The 20,320-nt window shown below is 38.6% G+C and overlaps 1 protein-coding gene across 1 annotated transcript; it reads left to right on the top strand.

The window, feature by feature from the left end:
• The first annotated feature begins 9,258 nt into the window (after positions 1 to 9,258).
• On the top strand, positions 9,259 to 19,949 carry rnd3a (Rho family GTPase 3a). Its single transcript, XM_055218085.2, has 5 exons — positions 9,259 to 9,586; positions 9,754 to 9,841; positions 17,380 to 17,489; positions 18,457 to 18,591; positions 19,516 to 19,949. The coding sequence occupies exons 1-5, from the start codon at positions 9,437 to 9,439 to the stop codon at positions 19,762 to 19,764; spliced, it is 732 nt and encodes a 243-aa protein (XP_055074060.2). The 5' UTR covers positions 9,259 to 9,436; the 3' UTR covers positions 19,765 to 19,949.
• Positions 19,950 to 20,320: the final 371 nt, after the last annotated feature.

The following is a 20,320-nucleotide window of genomic DNA, read 5'->3' as shown; positions in this document are numbered from 1 at the left end:
ACGATTATGCATTTGGTAGATGCTTTTATCCAAAGTGACTTTAAAGTTTAAAATTACATTTTATCAGTATGTGTGCTCCCCAGGATCAAACCCATGACCTTTTGCGCTTTATCATATATAATGTCTCCTAGTTACATCCATCTTCCATGTGTCGTGTCACGTGTGTGTGGAAGAACCCAAAATTGTGACCCTATTGACCTTTATCAATTGTGAGCCATAACTTAATTATACAACGCAAACCTTGCCTAAAACCAGAGGACACTCGGAGGACTCTCAAAGGATCAAAGGCCGCATGCCAATGTGATCTCCCAGCACGTTAACCGCAACTGAGACCCTTAAACACACACACACACACACGCTCAGACCGCCATCGTCGTCATTGTAGACTGGCACGCTGTTGCTCTGGAGAAAATCGCTTGCTTCTATAGCTACACAGAAGGACGGAGAAACAAAAGACGGGTAGACACAAAGACAAACGCATAGTGCACGAATAGTGCTTAAAAATAGGGTCATAAAGAATCGGGACACTTCGTACTAGGGAGCACTTTAGACAACACAAAACAAGTTACTTAAAGTGACAAAGAAAGTATATACTGTATGTATATAATGCATAGTGCTATAGTTTTTATATAGTATACTGTATTGTGCATGCTGGGGACACCAACACTGATATAATGGCAGCATTTACAGAGAAAATTGTTAAATCTTACTTTCAAATTAAAATTAAAAATGGCGCCGCTACTATATTATTTATCTTGGTGTGTGGTATCGAAAATCTCTGTCGCAACTGGCAAAATTGTCTGTGTCGCAACTGTTTGCAAGTTACGAGATGTGACAACAAAAGTACAATTAAAAATGGCGCCGCTACTATATTATTTATCTGGGTGTGTGGTATCGCAAATCTGTGTCACAACAGGCAAAATTGTCTGTGTCGCAATTGTGTCGCAACTGTTTGCAAGTTATGAGATGTGACAACGAAAGTAAAATTAAAAATGGCGCCGCTACTATATTATTTATCTTGGTGTGTGGTATAGCAAATCTCTGTCGCAACTGGCAAAATTGTCTGTGTCGCAACTGTTTGCAAAGTTACGAGATGTGACAACAAAAGTACAATTAAAAATGGCGCCGCTACTATATTATTTATCTTGGTGTGTGGTATCGAAAATCTCTGTCGCAACTGGCAAAATTTTCTGTGTTGCAACTGTTTGCAAAGTTACGAGATGTGACAACAAAAGTAAAATTAAAAATGGCGCCGCTACTATATTATTTATCTTGGTGTGTGGTATCGAAAATCTGTGTTGCAACTGGCAAAATTGTCTTTGTCGCAACGGTTTGCAAGTTACGAGATATGACAACGAAAGTAAAATTAATAATGGCGCCGCTACTATATTATTTATCTGGGTGTGTGGTATCGAAAATCTGTGTCGCAACTGGCAAAATTGTCTTTGTCGCAACGGTTTGCAAGTTACGAGATATGACAACGAAAGAAAAATAAAAAATGGCTCCACTACTATATTATTTATCTTGGTGTGTGGTATCGAAAATCTGTGTTGCAACTGGCAAAATTGTCTTTGTCGCAACGGTTTGCAAGTTACGAGATATGACAACGAAAGAAAAATTAAAAATGGCGCCACTACTATATTATTTATCTGGGTGTGTGGTATAGCAAATCTCTGTCGCAACTGCCAAAATTTTCTGTGTCGCAACTGTTTGCAAAGTTACGAGATGTGACAACAAAAGTAAAATTAAAAATGGCGCCGCTACTATTTTATTTATCTTGGTGTGTGGTGTCGGAAATCTATGTCGCAACTAGCAAAATTGTCTGTGTCGCAACTGTTTGCAAGTTACGAGATGTGACAACAAAAGTAAAGTAAAAAATGGCACCGCTACTATATTAATTATCTTGGGGTGTGGTATCGAAAATCTGTTTTGCAACTGGCAAAATTGTCTGTGTCGCAACTGTTTGCAAAGTTACGAGATGTGACAACAAAAGTAAAGTAAAAAATGGCACCGCTACTATATTAATTATCTTGGGGTGTGGTATCGAAAATCTCTGTTGCAACTGGCAAAATTGTCTTTTTCGCAACGGTTTGCAAGTTACGAGATATGACAACAAAAGTAAAGTTAAAAATGGCACCGCTACTATATTAATTATCTTGGGGTGTGGTATCGAAAATCTGTGTTGCAACTGGCAAAATTGTCTTTGTCGCAACGGTTTGCAAGTTACGAGATATGACAACGAAAGTAAAATTAAAAATGGCGCCGCTACAATATTATTTATCTGGGTGTGTGGTATAGCAAATCTCTGTCGCAACTGGCAAAATTGTCTGTGTCGCAACTGTTTGCAAAGTTACGAGATGTGACAACAAAAGTAAAGTTAAAAATGGCGCCGCTACTATATTATTTATCTTGGTGTGTGGTATCGCAAATCTGTGTCGCAACTGGCAAAATTGTCTGTGTCGCAACTGTTTGCAAGTTATGAGATGTGACAACGAAAGTAAAATTAAAAATGGCGCCGCTACTTTATTATTTATCTTGGTGTGTGGTATCGCAAATCTGTGTCGCAACTGGCAAAATTGTCTGTGTCGCAACTGTTTGCAAGTTACGAGATGTGACAACGAAAGTAAAATTAAAAATGGCGCCGCTACTGTTTTATTTATCTGGGTGTGTGGTATAGCAAATCTCTGTCGCAACTGGCAAAATTTTCTGTGTCGCAACTGTTTGCAAAGTTACGAGATGTGACAACAAAAGTAAAATTAAAAATGGCGCCGCTACTATATTATTTATCTGGGTGTGTGGTATCGAAAATCTGTGTTGCAACTGCCAAAATTGTCTTTGTCGCAACGGTTTGCAAGTTACAAGATGTGACAACGAAAGTAAAATTAAAAATGGCGCCGCTATATTATTTATCTGGGTGAGTGGTATAGCAAATCTCTGTCGCAACTGGCAAAATTGTCTGTGTCGCAACTGTTTACAAAGTTACAAGATGTGACAACAAAAGTAAAGTTAAAAATGGCGCCGCTACTATATTAATTATCTTGGTGTGTGGTATCAAAAATCTCTGTTGCAACTGGCAAAATTGTCTTTGTCGCAACGGTTTGCAAGTTACGAGATATGACAACGAAAGTAAAATTAAAAATGGCGCCGCTACTATATTATTTATCTGGGTGTGTGGTATCGCAAATCTGTGTCGCAACTGGCCAAATTTGTCTGTGTCGCAACTGTTTGCAAAGTTACGAGATGTCACAACAAAAGTAAAGTTAAAAATGGCGCCGCTACTATATTATTTATCTTGGTGTGTGGTATCGAAAATCTGTGTTGCAACTGGCAAAATTGTCTTTGTCGCAACGGTTTGCAAGTTACGAGATATGACAACGAAAGAAAAATTAAAAATGGCGCCACTACTATATTATTTATCTGGGTGTGTGGTATAGCAAATCTCTGTCGCAACTGGCAAAATTTTCTGTGTCGCAACTGTTTGCAAAGTTATGAGATGTGACAACAAAAGTCAAATTAAAAATGGCGCCGCTACTATATTAATTATAGTGTATGTTAAGAAGGTCAGCATTCATATAACTAGTATAGCATGAGGTGATTTTCAAACTAAACTTTCTCAGTAAAAAGGAAGTCTTGTCTTTCTGTAAAATTTTTTTATGGTTTTCGAATAATAAATTTTTGTAATTTGTATCTTGAGAATGACACAGGTAAACTTCTTCTTTAGTGTTTCAGAGGTGAAATTTGCGAAAAACATAAGGGTGACTAAACAACAAACCTTCTTAAACGTAGCCAATATAAAAAGTATTTAGGTAAATTTATTTGGGTATGTGGTATCACAAATCTGTGTCGCAACTAGCAAAATTGTTTACAAGTTACTAAATGTGACAACAAATGAAAAAATAAAAATGGTGACGGTACTATACAGTATTAAGTGCTTATTTTGCATGTTGGGAACATCAGCATTCGTATTTATAGTATACCTTAAGATGATTTTCAAACTTAACTTTTAGCCTTTTCTGTAAAAAAAATTGTATAGTTTCCGAATAACTCGAATAAATAATAAAAATATTGTAATGTAAATTTTTAAAAATGTTGTATATCTTGAGACTGCTAAACAACTTCTTTTGTGTTTCAGAGATGAAAACATAAGGTTGAGTAAACGATGAACTGTTTCTTTAGCGTAGCCGATGTAAAAGTACTTGGGCAAAAAGTATCTAGGCAAATTCATCTGGGTGTGTGGTATCGCAAATCTGCTTCGCAGCTGTTGGAGCGGTCTGAAAGTCTGCAGTTTTATGACATTCACCACAGACGTCCTCTTCGGCATCGTTGTGGAATACCTTGAGGTTCAACGCTCCCAGATTCGTACAAACCACAATTTAGGAAATCATGGGCCGACAAGCGTTTGATGAAGTCAATGTGATCTAAATGGACTGCTAATGAGATTTGGCTTTAATTGTCATAACGCTGACATCCTCTGTGCCTCAAAGATCTGAGGAAAAGATTAAGCACAAGATTTTCCCTTTCACTTTTGGCGCATAGGGAATTATGGGAGTTTTACCACAACCCTGCTGAAAAAGTAGGCTGGTTTTAACTGGTCTCCCAGCCCAGTTTAAGCTGGTTTTAGACACTTTTTTGACTACTAACCCAATGCTTTGCCCATTCAGCTAAAGGAATCCTGTACTGCATTGTGCATTGAGGTACAATGCAAGAAAATGCATGAGATCCTGTTTTTGTAATCCCAATAAATCGCCATTGTTAGGTGAACCAAAAGCTGTGCATTTTGTAGCTGCTACCCACCTACAAAACACAGATGTGATATATAAGCTGTCACTTCCACTGGAAGCCAACACCTTTAGGTCAGATCAGCCCTTTAGCTATTAGATTCAAGTCTTACAGGTGTGTGTGTGAGATCTGTGGCTTTTGCTTGAGGGATCATGGAAATGTCAAATGTCGACAGCTTTCCCACAATCCTCTTCTCTTTTGTTGTTGTTATTGTACCAAGTTCTTTCTCATTGCGTCTTAATGGAATTAAACGCTAATCTGTAGTTTTCGATTTTTCATGACATAGGTTTTAAATTATTCACACTTCTTGTAAATGTTGTTACATTGTTGTGACGTTGTTGAGATGTTGTTTTACGAACTCAATCACCTCCAATCTCTGAAAATCGAAGCTTTAGTTTGAGAAAAATGTCAGTGAGCCTTTTGGACTATTGACGAGCAATCTAAGGAGAAAAGAGCCACTTTGCCACCGCCGTATCGCAGGATAATCGGCCATTATCACTTAACACGAGTCAATAAATGTGGCACAGAAACAAGCAACACATGAGATGGGTTGGTTAATCTTACTGTAGTAAACCCCACAGTAAACGCTTAACTCTATTATAACCTCACTGTTGTGGATCAGGTTGTGTAAGGGACATTAAGATGTTGGTACACGTTTCTGCCAGTATTAAGTTTATATCCAGACTTTTCAACTTTGACTCTTGCCTGCAGAAAATGACCTAAAATTACAATACAAGTCAAGTTTTTGATCACATATAATTCAGATGGGATGTGTGGGGGCAGCTCGGCCGATATCATTTCACCTGACAGAGTGATATTGAGATTATTGCAGCTATGTGACAGTGCCATAGACTCATACAGAAAATGGATTTAATGCGGTAACCGTTGGATACAAGGACATGACATGGAGGAAGGTAGATTTGTAATTATATGCAATATAGAGTGTCAATACTGCATTAGTTCTCATTTTGCAGAACAAACTTGAAAGAATGTGTCAATATAATGAGCTCCATGCAGTCATAATCTCTCAAACAGCTTCAGGGTGATGTCACAGTGTTGAGCTTCTGATGTCTATTAGCAGAGACACACACCTGCACTCATAACAAATCTTTCTTTCCTTTCTATCTATCTATCTATCTATCTATCTATCTATCTATCTATCTATCTATCTATCTATCTATCTATCTATCTATCTATCTATCTATCTATCTATCTATCTATCTTTCTTTCTTTCTTTCTTTCTTTCTTTCTTTCTTTCTTTCTTTCTTTCTTTCTTTCTTTCTTTCTTTCTTTCTTTCTTTCTTTCTTTCTTTCTTTCTTTCCTTCTTCTATCTATGTCTTTCTTTCCCCTTCTTTCTCGCTTGATGTCTGCCCATTTTGTCTATTTCTGTCTTACTTTTTCTTTCTCTTTCTCTGTCCTTTCTTTCTTTCTTTCTTTCTTCCTATCTATGTTTTTCTTTTCCTCCTTTTTCGCTCGATGTCTGCCCATTTTGTCTATTTGTGTCTTTCTTTCTTTCTCTTTCTCTTTCTCTTTCTCTTTCTCTTTCTCTTTCTCTTTCTCTTTCTTCTATCTATGTTTTTCTTCTCCTCCTTTTTCGCTCGATGTCTGCCCATTTTGTCTATCTCTGTCTTTCTTTCTCTGTTTTTTCTTTATTTATTTCTTTCTTTCTTTTATCCATGCCTTTCTTTCCCTCTTTTCTCGCTTGATGTCTGCCCATTTTGTCTATCTCTGTCTTTCTTTCGCTGTCGCTGGCCTTTCTTTCTTTTTTCTATCTATGTCTTTCTTTCGCCCTCTTTCTCGCTCGATGTCTGCCCATTTTGTCTATTTCTGTCTTTCTTTCTCTGTCTCTGTCTCTGTCCTTCCTTCCTTCCTTTCTTTCTTTCTTTCTTTCTTTCTTTCTTTCTTTCTTTCCTTCTTCTATCTATGTCTTTCTTTCCCCTTCTTTCTCGCTTGATGTCTGCCCATTTTGTCTCTGTCTTTCTTTCGCTGTCTCTGTCCTTCCTTCCTTTCTTTTTTTCTTTCTTTCCTTCTTCTATCTATGTCTTTCTTTCCCCTTCTTTCTCCTTCGATGTCTGCCCATTTTGTCTATTTCTGTCTTTCTTTCTCTTTCTCTTTCTTCTATCTGTGTTTTTCTTTTCCTCCTTTTTCGCTCGATGTCTGCCCATTTTGTCTATCTCTGTCTTTCTTTCTCTGTTTTTTCTTTCTTTATTTCTTTCTTTCTTTTATCCATGTCTTTCTTTCCCTCTTTTCTCGCTTGATGTCTGCCCATTTTGTCTATTTCTGTCTTTCTTTCTCTTTCTCTGTCCTTTCTTTCTTTCTTTCCTTCTATCTATGTTTTTCTTTCCCTCCTTTTTCGCTCGATGTCTGCCCATTTTGAATATCTCTGTCTTTCTTTTGCGGTCTCTATCTCTGTCTTTTCTTTGTAATTACATTTTCTTTCTTTCTTTCTTTCTTTCTTTCTTTCTTTCTTTCTTTCTTTCTTTCTTTCTTTCTTTCTTTCTTTCTTTCTTTCTTTCTTTCTTTCTTTCTTCCTTTCTTCTATCTATGTCTTTCTTTCCCCTTCTTTCTCCCTTGATGTCTGCCCATTTTCCCATTTTGTCTCTTTCTCTTTCTCTTCTATCTATGTTTTTCTTTTCCTCATTTTCCGCTTTCTTTCCTTCTTTCTTTCTTTCTTTCTTTCTTTCTTTCTTTCTTTCTTTCTTTCTTTCTTTCTTCCTTTCTTTCTATCTTCTATCTATGTCTTTCTTTCCCCTTCTTTCTCCCTTGATGTCTGCCCATTTTGTCTATTTTTGTCTTTCTTTCTCTTTCTTTTTCTCTTTCTCTTTCTCTTTCTCTTTCCCATTCTCTTTCTCTTTCTTTTTCTCTTTCTCTTTCTCTTTATTGCTTCTGCCTATGTGTTTCTTTTCCTCCTTTTTCGCTCGATGTCTGCCCATTTTGTCCATCTCTGTCTATGTCTGTCTGACAGCTAAAGAAAGACAGAGATAGACAAAATGGGCAGACATCGAACAGGAAAAGAGGGAAAGAAAGAAAGAAAGAAAGAAAGAAAGAAAGAAAGAAAGAAAGAAAGAAGGAAAGAAAGAAGGAAAGAAGGAAAGAAAGAAGGAAAGAAGGAAAGAAGGAAAGAAAGAAGGAAAGAAGGAAAGAAAGAAGGAAAGAAAGAAGGAAAGAAAGAAAGAAAGAAAGAAAATGTAATTACAAAGAAAAGACAGAGATAGAGACAGCAAAAGAAAGACAGAGATATTCAAAATGGGCAGACATCGAGCGAAAAAGGAGGGAAAGAAAAACATAGAAGAAAAGAAAGAAAGAAACACACACACACACACACACACACACACACACACACACACACACACACACACACACACACACACACACACACACACACACTTTGTTCCCTGATGACTTGTTGATGGATTAAATGTATAATAAGTGTGTGACAGATTAGTATAATCTTCCTCGATTTCCTCCATAAGGTCAGTTTTTGCATCAGTACCTTCACACCTGTGTAATCTCCCTCCAGCCATCCTGATCTGATTATTAGACTTTAGTGTGTATTACTCATCTGAACACACACCTGCTCCTGTGCTCAGTCTCTATTCATCATTTACTGAAATAACATTTCTCCTCTACAGATAAAATCTGCACATATCAACTAGCCAGAGAGCCTTAAAGTATACACTAGATATATGACTTTATTGAGGGGCATGTTGTTACACAGTGTGGGGTAAATTGTCACAATGAGAAATTTCCATTGAGTAGCACTAATCTATATGTGAGATAGGAAATACGAATAAACAACATTTTTTTACGTTGCAGATATTCAAATGCATTATGAAAACAGTTATGAAACTGAAAAAAGCAAGAGCAAAAAGTAACATATATTGTTTTGACTGCAACCAATGAAAATTAATGAATTTAAAATGACAACATATAAAGTATGTGACAACTTGCCCCACCACCTTTTTAAATCTGCCTTCATCGTATATAGTGGATCGTTGCCTGAATGTATTGTATGCTAGTGTGGTTTACCTTTGTTTACTCAACAGCAATGGTAAAAATATGATTAGAGGAGAAAATTTATAACTAGATATACATACAAACCACTACTAGAGAAAACAAGAAAGAAAACTTAGCATATTAGGGAATATGAGTTTTATTTTATTATACAAAAAAAGAATAGAATATCTAAGCGTAGGCTACATTGACAACTTTTATTGTGTGTCATTTCTTGCCAAGCCTCCTTAAATTCTTCCCATAGCTAAGTTTCCGGTTACACTCCAAGAATAACTTTCAATAAATCTTTAAAAATAATGTTTAAGACATCACTTTTGGCCACTACTATGTGTACTAACCTCATAAGGTAGTCGTTTTTAATAAAGGCCTGTAGAGGTCTCTCTATCTCTCTCAGTGCTGTTGAAAAGGGGCGGATCTCCAGATGTCTTCAAGGACTGCCATTGGTCCGCGATGCGCATATATAAACCGAGGTACATACCTAAAAAGTGAGAGGGCTGGGATTGAAGCAGCAGAAGTTTAACGTTGCCGGACAGAGTCGAGGTCAGGAATTCACACCTATTCAAGAGTGATTATATTAAACGTGCGCGTTCCGCGCGTCTTCTCCATCGTGCGCCTCCGTCGACCTTCGCGTAAAGACCATCAATGAAGGAGCGCAGATCTATCCAGAAACTGTCCCTACAGCCCGGTATGGATTCGAGTCAGAGCGTCAAATGCAAAATCGTGGTCGTGGGAGACAGTCAATGTGGGAAAACAGCTCTGCTCCACGTTTTTGCCAAGGACTGTTTTCCTGAGGTAAGAACGATGCGTGTAATATAACGTACTAGACGCGCGTGCCAATGCGCTTTAAGGAATGTATTTAGTTAGATATATTAACAATGGAGCTACTCGATATACACTATAAACGCTTTTAAAAGACTAACTTGGCTTTGTTTGACATTTTCGTGATTTTTTTCACACAGAATTATGTGCCCACTGTGTTTGAGAATTACACAGCAAGTTTTGAGATTGACAAACAGCGAATAGAGCTCAGCCTGTGGGATACCTCAGGTGAGTCTCGGATACATTAAACCTTTTACATGTTTGGACATGTCCTTGTGTTGCGTTATGTAATAGAAACATATTGTATATTTAGATATTTAAAAGATTGTTGAGTGCATACTAGACACGACACAGTATTTCAACGTGAAAATAGCATGCGAGAATGCATGCAATGCTATGCGTAATGCACACAGTATACACACTAAAGTATCCAATGCAAACTAGTGCAGTACAGACAGATTATAGATTAATAAAGATGTATATCTGATATATTAGATGTGTTTAGTATGCTAGAGTGTTACTGATATACAAAATATGCATACTGCATACTTCTACCATACTACATGTACATGTATACAGTGTATTACATAGTGTAGATCAGTGTACATGTTGCTATTAAGTTACCAAAACTTTGTTTTGATATTTACTTACAGTGAGTGCATTATATTTTATTAGTATGCATGTTCTTGGGATCGAACCCACAACCTTTGCGTTGCTAACACAACCCGAGCTACAGCAGCGGTAGCTTTTCAAAGTATGCAAATAAAATGTCTTTTCAAGCCGATTTGCAAGAGCACAAGCATCCATCCATGTTGTTTTCCCCTCACAACACCGCAAAACGTTTCATCATTCCAGCGCACCGCCTTGTTTTGCATGACAATGATCCCTTAAATCTTACGTTAACGCCCGAGGGGGGAAATCTGGGTTTGTTTAAAAGCTCTTCTGAGCGCTTGAGCGATTTTAGTAGTTGAGTCACTTCAACAGCCTGCCAAATGTTCAATCACACACACACACACACACCCATGTTAATACACTCTCCACCCGTCTGTGCAACATGATCCGCGGATAACTCGCCTTTAAGGAATGTCAGGATGGCGTAAATTATGTTTTGGATAAACAAACGAATCCGAAACGTTTAACGCTGGGGTTTTTCGCTGTAATTCACACGTTTAGCAAAACCAAACAGCCGTGACCACACAGAGGCAAATGAGAGTGGGCTGTTGTTGAATGCAGGGTACCGGCCTGTTTCCAAAGCTCGGATCAGACCTGCCGTCTGGAGGTAATCACAGGCCTAGTAATGCTGCATGTAGCCAGACAGACCAAGATTGTGCCTTTTTAGAGATTAGTTGTTGTTATCGACGGTAAATGCATTTGGATCTGGAACGCTGGGTAGTTTGGAGCTGTGTGTGGTCCTGAATCTTGAGATTACATACGTCGTTCTTGAGCAGCACGTGCCTGGCATTGGTCAACCATGTCCACCAAGCTATTTTGCTATCCACCACTTAGACCAATCCCAAACCAGCACTAGCTAGTCAGTTCAGTCCTAAATCTAGTGCTAGATCTACCCTGCTGGGAAGACAAGCATAGCTGGTGACAAGCATATGTTGTGGTCACCACCATGGCATGCTGGTGACCTCAATGGACTTCTTAAATGGCTTAATCAGCATGACTCCCGGCTTCACCATGTGCTCGACCTGGAGCCGTTTTCTGAATCAAGAGTCATTTTATCAATTTCCTCGGTTACCGCAAATTTACCATGGTTTTGCTACACTCTTAAAAATATTTAACCCAGGGCTGGGTAACTATAGGACAGAACACATTTCTGGGTTAAAATGACCCAAATAATGGGTTGTTTTAACCCAACTGCTGGGTTATTGTTAAAGGCGGAGTCCACGATGTTTGAAAAACGGTTTGGAGAAGGAGACGGGCCGACTACCAAAACACACTTATAGCCAATCAAATCAAATCAAATGCCGGGTTGCGTATGTGTAGGGCGGGTCTATCAACAGAAGGTCCAGATTCTATTGGGGTAGGGGCGTGTTTGTTTAGGTGATTTCAAATATCAACAGTGGCTTTCAAACATCATGGACTCCGCCTTTAATCAACCACTTTAAAACAACCCAGCAGTTGGGTTAAAACAACCCATTATTTGGGTCACTTTAACCCAGAAATGTGTTCTGTCCTATAGTTACCCAGTCTGGGGTTAAAAACAACCCAATATTTTTTAGAGTGTACAGTAACCGTAGTTCAACCATGGTGTTTGTAGTACAATGGTTTCATAAAGGCTCATCAATGCACAAAGTTGCTCCACTTTTACGATAATAAAACGTAAGGAATAAAATGATGTGGTGGTTCTGTTTGGTTTGTGGTACAGATTAAGAATTTGGGGTCTGATAGGATCTGTCTGCTGTGGTTGTCTTGCGGGCAGGGCGGCACGCCTGGTATAGGTGTTGTTTAGACGTGTAGTTAGTCGATTGTGTCATGACGTGGGCTTCCAGACTTTTCTTTATTATGGTGCAAGATTCAAATATATCCAAATCCCTTGTGGTGTTTTCTGTCAAATGCCTGGATCTAGGTTTTAACATGATCCGAACACACCTGAGCACATAAGGGAGAGAGACATGCACACACACTTGATTAAATTTTGTGTCGTCTAATCCCTCCTATAAGTGTCCTTGAAATGTAGATGATTTGTATACGAGTCGCTATCAGAATAGATAGTTAGTTCTTTGTTTTCCTTGAGTTTTTGTTCATAACAGTTGCCGACCCCCGTCAGCCAATCAGCTATCATTGTTTACCAATCAGCTGTTGACTGATGAGGACATTCAGCCATTCAGCTGTCAATATCAGTCACCGATCCACCATTGAACCTATTGTAGTGTATTAACCATCCACAGTTTATTCTGAAATCTTTTTATTTGTTCGTAACGTTTGTATCGTGACCGTATCGTACGCCTATTTGTGTGCGAGGAAGAACTTTGGCGTGCATCGAAATGGCGACGCCAATGCTCTCTTCATGAATGTTTCATTAGGGTCTTGTACCGTATGCCGACCCTAGGGGTTACTAAAGCCCCCATATCCGAAACCTAAGCGTGTACGTGTGTGTATCGTACGTTACATGAAACACAAGAGGCTGACACATCTTCCGACCACATGCTCTCTGATCTTCTCGATGGTCATGTGTATGTGTGCATTTCTCTTAATAGTCAGTTCTCCATGGATTCGAACCCTTCCCCCAGTGCCCCTCTTCAGACACTTATTGACCAGAAACCCCCTGCAGATGTGAAGCCGGGGTCTCGAAGGCTTCCTATCCACCAGTCAAACATGATCAATCAATATCGCCCAGGGCTGAATTTAGCTCCTTTGTGCATAGTTTTGGATAATCAAATGGAAAATTCAGTTTTTTGTCACATTGTTTGACCCGCATTGATGGATATTCGGTCTCTAGATGTGGTCGTCAAGTAGATGTGGTTTCGATTGACTGGCTTTAAATGGGCATCTTTGATTAGCCGTTCCAGGGTGACCTTGTGGAACGTCATTTGTTTGCTAAACCAAGTTAGATGCGATTGAGATTGAAGTTAAGAAGCCAGGATCGAAGCTTCTGTACGAAAATCCAATTGCGCATAACGTAATTGTGATGCATTTAATTTTTGTGGTAACACTTTACAATAAGGTTCATTAGTTAACATTAGTAAACTACATTAGTTAACATGAACTAATAATGAACTGCACTTATACGCATTTAATTGTTAATTTCAACAATTACTAATACTTTATTAAAATCTTGTTCACGTTAGTTAATGCACTGTGAACTAACATGAGCAAACAATTAAAAGCTTTATTTCTATTAACGAACATAAACAAACCATGAGCAATACATTTGTTGCAGTATTTATTAATCTGTGTTAATGTTCGTTAATACATTAACGAATGTTAACTAATGAACCTTATTGTAAAGTGTCACCATTTTGGTAGTAAAACGAAATTATTTAGTATTTATTTAAATTGTTTAGTAATTATTTTATTTAACTATTTAGTTGTAAATCGATCAGGGTTTATGATGGGAATTTTAGTGGTTTTTAAAAAGTACAATCGCGAATCAATGCATAATTGCTGATTGCGCAAACAGCTTTAAAGGTGCAGTGTGTAAATTTTAGCGACGTCTAGTGGTGAGGTTGCGAATTGCAACCAACGGCTCAGTCCACAGCTCACCCCTTGCTTTTAAAACGTTTAGAGAAGCTACGGTAGCCGCCATCGGAAAAACAAGTCATCACGGAGACAACTTAGTAAAAAATTTGTCCGTTAAGGGCTTCTGTAGAAACATGCCGGCACAGAATGGTGCCTATCTACCATGTCGGTAGATAAAACGTCTCATTCTAAGGTAATAAAAACATAACGGTTCATTATAATAAGGTATTTATACACCCCTGAAAATATAGTTTTTTTTTTTTTTGCATTTCTGTCAAGAGATCATATTAAAAATTACACACTGCACCTTTAAAACTAAAATAAACAAAAATCTTACTTTGTCTAAAAAAACATTTAAGTTATAATTATTTATATTTAATTGTATTTATTTTCCACTTTCTGTAAAACGTTTGACTTTAAATCTTTGCTGTACGTTAAAAATGATTTGTTAAAAAGTGGCAGGAAGCTATTAGTAGTCTCTTTAAAGTCCTGACCTAAGACTTTGTTATCTAAACGTCCTAATCCGACCCTTGGCTATTATCAGCATGAGAGACCCCATTATCAGTTGACCCCCGAAAACAAAATCTTCCCGGGATTCGTTGAAAGGGCTCCTGCCGGGAGAGGCTCTCTACAGCGGCACTCGAGTATTCTTGCCCGGATCAAATTTCTAGGCTCAGCGATTTGGGCCCGCATGCCGTGCATTCCTGCGTGGAAAGGTTCGCTCTGATACTTCACAAAGGAGCTATTGTGCGGCGGGACGGTGAAATAAATGTAACTGTAATGTTTCATACCTTGTTAGTTGGAGAGGAAATGAAATTTGGGAGGAACTTTGAAGAAATTGCTTCTCACCATTGATTTTTTTTTTCTCAGTAAGTTCGTAATTGTGTGCGTCATTATATTCATTAAACGTACTTTAGGGATGTTTAAGTGCCAGTGTCTGATCTCCATATTTTTAGATTTGAGTCAACAACACCAATGGCCAAAAATTCGCCTGTATGTCTGTGCATGTGTGTGCTCGTGTTTTACGCGGCCACATGTTTAGGAAAGGAATTTTAACGGCGAGTGAATCCATCAGCTGTTGTGTGTCAGTAACCCACCCCCTTCCACACACAAACACACACTGTGTGAACTAAAGAATGTGTTGTGATTGCTACAAGTGTGTCAGTGCAGTTAGCTATTACTTAAATCCCATCCACACACACAGCAGGGTTTGGGTTTTGTGAGTGTGTTTGTGTGTTTTGTGTGCAGGTGAAGTTGCGTTAAATAGTTAAGGACATTTACAATGTTTGTTTGCAGTTGTGTGGGTTTTTCTACAAAAAAATTGTTTCGGTCTGTACTGTTTCTGTGACGGGAATACTGTGTACGTACTGGAAATGCCTGGAGTTTCCAACTCAACATTTTTCCACTTAACATCTGGCATTGTGAATTATCATTGTGTGTTTCTCTCTCTCTCTCGCTCTCTCTCGCTCACCCCCTCACTCTATCTCTTGATGTTTTTTCTCAATTTCAATAACAAGACTCAAAATAATTATATTTGTCCCTCTATGTCCAAGAAAAAATTCCTTAAAGGGATAGTTCACCCAAAAATGAAAATTCTGTCATCATTTTCTTGTCCTCATGTTGTTACAAACCTGTTTGAATTTATTTTTTCTGATGAACACAAGAAGTTATTTTGATAAATGATGGTAAGCACACAGTTAATGGTGACCATTGGCTTCCATAGTAGGAAAAACAAATACGATAGAATTCAATAGATCCTGTCAACTTTGTGCATACCATCATTAATCATAATATATTCTTTATCATTTATCACAATACTTCCATAATATTTGTTTTTCTACTATGGAAGTTAATGGTTATGGCAGTTGTGTGATTACCATCATTTACCAAAATATCTGTTTTTGTGTTCATTAAAATAAAAACTCAATACAGGTTTGTAACAAGCTGATGACAGAATTTTCATTTTTGGGTTAACTATCCCTTCAAAGAGACAAATAAAATAATCTTAGATTTTTGAAAATTACTTTAGTGTTTAGTTATAATATAACCAAAGCATAATACAGAAAAACAAGCAATGACAACCGTACTACTAAAAAAACAATAGAAACCATCACAGAAATTTTATTGGATTTAATGGTTCTAATGGGAATTTTTTGGTTGTAATAAAAACAACAACAAAAAAGATGGTCTCTGTGGGTCTCTGTTGGGTTCAGTTGGTGGGACCGTTAAATCCTACTGGAACATGTCCCAAAACACACTACACACTTTTGTAGTGGTTTTAATAGTCAAAGCTTATGGTTCCTAATGGTATTTTAATGGAAACCAATGGAATTTATGTGGCGGTTTCTATTGTTTTTTCAGCAAGGAAGAAATCCACAATATCACAATAACAAACTTTTCCCAAGTTTAAGTGCTATAATTGGGTCCCCAGGGCTTTTATCAACCTACAAATGTGAAAAAGATCAACCCAGTAACTTGGTTGAGGTAAACCATTCTCCGCAAGCATGTGAAAAAATAGGTCATTGAAATTTGGCTGGTGATGTCAGAAGGGGATAATACCGTAATTTAGTACAGAGTTCAGCTCATTTGCATATTAAAGGACACACCCAAAAATGGCACATAATTCTCACACCTACAAAGTGGCAATTTTGACGTGTTATAATAAATTATCCATATGGTATTTTGAGCTAAAATTTTATTTATTTATTTACATTTATTTATCTAATTTTTTATTTAATTACTTTTTTATTTAATTATTTTATATATTTTTATTTATCAGTTGACTTACTTTGACATGACCGTATGTACAACTTTTTTCCTATTCTCTCTTGCTCGCTCTCTCTTTTTTTTCTTCCCCCTCATAAACACCAACCCTGTCTTGGAATCTGGTACGTTATAAACTTGTTTATCCTGTGTGGTTTGCACGTTCCTTGTCTGCTCGAGTTAACAGCGGGTGAAACGATTCATCCTGTCGTTGTAAATCATGACTTTTTCCGTCTTCACAGAGGACTCTGAAATTCTCCAGAGGTTCAGAAAGGGAGGGGATGATTCCTGAGGATTCGTCATATAACACCATTATAATTGCTTATGTTCAGGGTCAGGATAGCGAGTTGGAAATTCTACATGAATAAATGTGAAATTTTGTGTCATCCGGTTGTATTGTCTTCTGTCTCGGGCCATTAACCAACACCTTACCAACCATCTACCGTAGCAACATACTTGCAAATCCCGTTTCAAACGCTGTGTCATACTTGCTGTAATTCACAGGCTTCTGCTGCTCAATTATTAGCATTAGCATTAGCGACACAAAGGTCAAGGGTTTGATTCTGGAATAAAATGCACTGCAAGTCGCATCGGATAAAAGCATCTTTCACATGCATACATTTATGTTAACTGAGGTTTTTCATTTTTAAATCTTGACAGAGTATGAATATGTAAAAGTTTGATGGTTCGTGTGTCGGCAGAAGAGCTTCATCGGTTTAAGAATTCATGAAAGCTCTCTGAAAGAAACTCAAATGAGGTTAAGTGATATATGGGCGGCACTTTTTCAAACTCTGTCCTCCATTTCTGTCTCACAGGCTCCCCTTATTATGACAACGTCAGACCTCTTTCGTACCCCGATTCGGACGCCGTCATCATATGCTTCGACATCAGTCGACCAGAGACTCTGGACAGTGTCTTAAAAAAAGTAAGTACCGTAATAACCCAATCCCATACTGTATTGTTTTCACAAAAACCCAGACAGCAGACGACTCCGGGCCGGATCCACGCCGAAGTCAGCAGCTCCGGCCCGGAGTCGTCTACTGAATTGATGCTCGGATTTAGTACTATAATATATATATTTAGGAAAGGAATATCACCTTCAGTATATAAATTGGGTTGGTCGGGATTGGTATTGAATTGTGGGAGTTTCTTGGCTTTGAGACCGAACCGCTGCTTCCCGGCAGACTAATTGGCCTTTTAAATGCCTTTTACATGATTCAGAGATACTCATTCAGTCTCTTTGTGATCTCTCCATTTCTTGTCGAGTCCCAGTGAAGTCGTCCTTTGTTTGGGAGGGTTGAATATCATCTAGGTTTCAATTCGGGGTCAGGTGTCTGGAACAGCCCACTGGGTTAGTTAGCCCCTATTAGTAGTATTATTATGCATAACTAGAGCATGTGAGTAGAAGTTAGGCCTGTGGTTTATCTTCAGGTTACAGGGCTGAGAATCTGAAACCGTATCCCTGTTCCTAAAAATCCCAGTGCTTCCGAGATCCCCCGGGACTCAGAGGTGAGCACTTAAGATCATGGGAACGAGAGATTATAGGGTGTCCGTGTTCCCGTGCGAACAATCGTACGACTGTGTCGCGCCCGCCCGGATATTGCAGATCACGGCATTAATCTGTGCACGTAGACATTAAATCCCAGGAATCACAGAAGCGGCTTTGTTTGGGAAAGAAAGGAATGCAGATCACCTGTAACGTGAAGATAAACGCAGTACTGGAAGTACAGTATGGAGGCACACCTGTAGGATGAAATGTTTATATTGTCATGCATGTTGGATAAAAAAAGATGAGATGGAACGAGATACGGCGAGAATGTAAACAGGAAGCTGTTCTTGTCTAAACTAAAGCCAGTCAGTTTATTCTTCTGTTTGGTCTCTTTGTCTCGCAGTGGAAAGGGGAGATCCAGGAATTTTGTCCCAACACAAAAATGCTGCTCGTCGGATGCAAGTCGGACCTTAGGACGGACCTGACGACTTTAGTCGAACTGTCCAATCACAGGCAGACGCCCGTGTCATACGATCAGGTGGGTGGATTTTATCGGATTAACGAATTTAGACATTTCATTGGATGAGTCACGTAAACTTTAAATTTTTTTAATTGGTTTATCTAATTTGCCTCATTATCAGTCATCAGTTTACTTTTTTTAATTACATTTATTAGCGCTATTAAGATGCTTTGGATTACAAATGTAGAAATTTTATGCATAAAACATCTGTGCAGTTAATTAGACGTGAAACTAAAACCAAATATTTATTTATTTATTAATATATTTAAATAGCAGCTTAGTCCGTGATTCATCCGATTTTTATTAACTTTTTTCAGCTCGGTGTTACTGTGTACGTTTTAATTTATATTTCAGTCCCTCCAGAAAAACGCGATCACGCGATATATTGCATAATCAGCCAAAGTCTGCATATTTATGCGGGGCTGCATTTTTTCCAAATCCGACGCACTTTCGCCGCATTAATTACATATTTCCGTGCACAAAATACGCGGGGCTTGCATGATTTCATAATCTCCGCGTTTTCGTAGCAAAAAGTCACATATATATTAGCAGAAAGTTGAAAAATGTTGCATTTACTTCCCAAAAGCGCAGCCGTGTCCTCTATTGCCATGGGAACGTTATGAAGTGACGTGATTATGTGACGTGAACATCATTGCAGTTTTTGCAAGTTCCGCAATTTTCGCAAATTCCCGCAATTCCATCACATAAATTGCATAAATATCCCGCATATTCCATCGCATTTTTTTAAATCGAGGATTTTTGCCCGCAACAATCACAAAAAAACTATTTTTCTGGAAGGACTGATATTTACTTTACTGGTACGATCGTGTCTACTAACAATTTTGTCGAAGTGTTATACATAAAACAAAAAACCTACAATAACAACAAACAGTACTTTTTTTTATTTTTTATTATTAAGTTTTCTCTCTCTCTTTTAATCAGGGTTCAGCCATGGCCAAGCAGATATCAGCGCCTTACATCGAATGCTCGGCGGTGCAGTCGGAGAACAGCGTGCGGGACATTTTCCACATGGCGACATTGGCGTGCGTAAACAAGAACAACAAAAACATCAAACGCAACAAATCGGCACGCTCCACCAAACGCATCTCGCACATGCCCGTGCGACCGGACCTGGCCGCCGTGGCGACAGACCTGCGCAAGGACAAAGCGAAGAGCTGCACGGTCATGTAAAATGAGCTCGGTGGGGGGGACAGATGCATTGTGGGAATCAGTAAGGAGGGCGGACTATGGAAGGTTACCTGCTTCCAAACACAAAGCAGAAGCGGAGAGGGCGAGAAGGAGCGCCGAATTCCCTGAAGTTCTCTCGAATTACGGAGTTCCGGAATAACGGTATGGCCCCACCCACCCCTCCCTAACGTATTCGATCAGCAGGAGGATGTCACCGCCCTCTCGGCCAATGGGAGCTCTTCCGGCTCCTGGAAGTGAAGCTGCTTCCTCTGGAGGTTTCCTCCTGGAAGCTCACCGGACTTGGCCTGCAGGAAGGACTTGAGGAAGTTGAATCACATAACCATTGAATCCAGATTTCCGCTGAGCTTCGGCGCACTGCTATTTTTAAAACGCTCTTAGAGAAGATGCGTATTTTTGGGGGGTTTCGTGTGGTGGTGAAGGAAATGTTGTTTTTTAAAATAATGACATTTCGACTGTCGCCTCTGTTTGGAATGAGGATTTGAAACGAGAGGGTATCACTGTGGTTACGGATCGCTTCCTCTTACGGTCCAGTTTTGGT

This window comes from Misgurnus anguillicaudatus, chromosome 23 (genome assembly GCF_027580225.2).
Source record: "Misgurnus anguillicaudatus chromosome 23, ASM2758022v2, whole genome shotgun sequence".
Classification (NCBI taxonomy): Eukaryota; Metazoa; Chordata; class Actinopteri; order Cypriniformes; family Cobitidae; genus Misgurnus; species Misgurnus anguillicaudatus.
Note: the sequence above shows the minus strand (reverse complement) of the source record. Positions and strands in the feature narration are given on the sequence as shown.

Coding starts and splice junctions, on each gene's coding strand:
- rnd3a (XM_055218085.2), top strand. CDS start 9,437: ATGAAGGAGCGCAGATCTATCCAGAAACTGTCCCTACAGCCCGGTATG. Junction 9,587..9,753: donor CCAAGGACTGTTTTCCTGAG/GTAAGAACGATG, acceptor TTTTTCACACAG/AATTATGTGCCCACTGTGTT. Junction 18,592..19,515: donor CGCCCGTGTCATACGATCAG/GTGGGTGGATTT, acceptor TCTTTTAATCAG/GGTTCAGCCATGGCCAAGCA.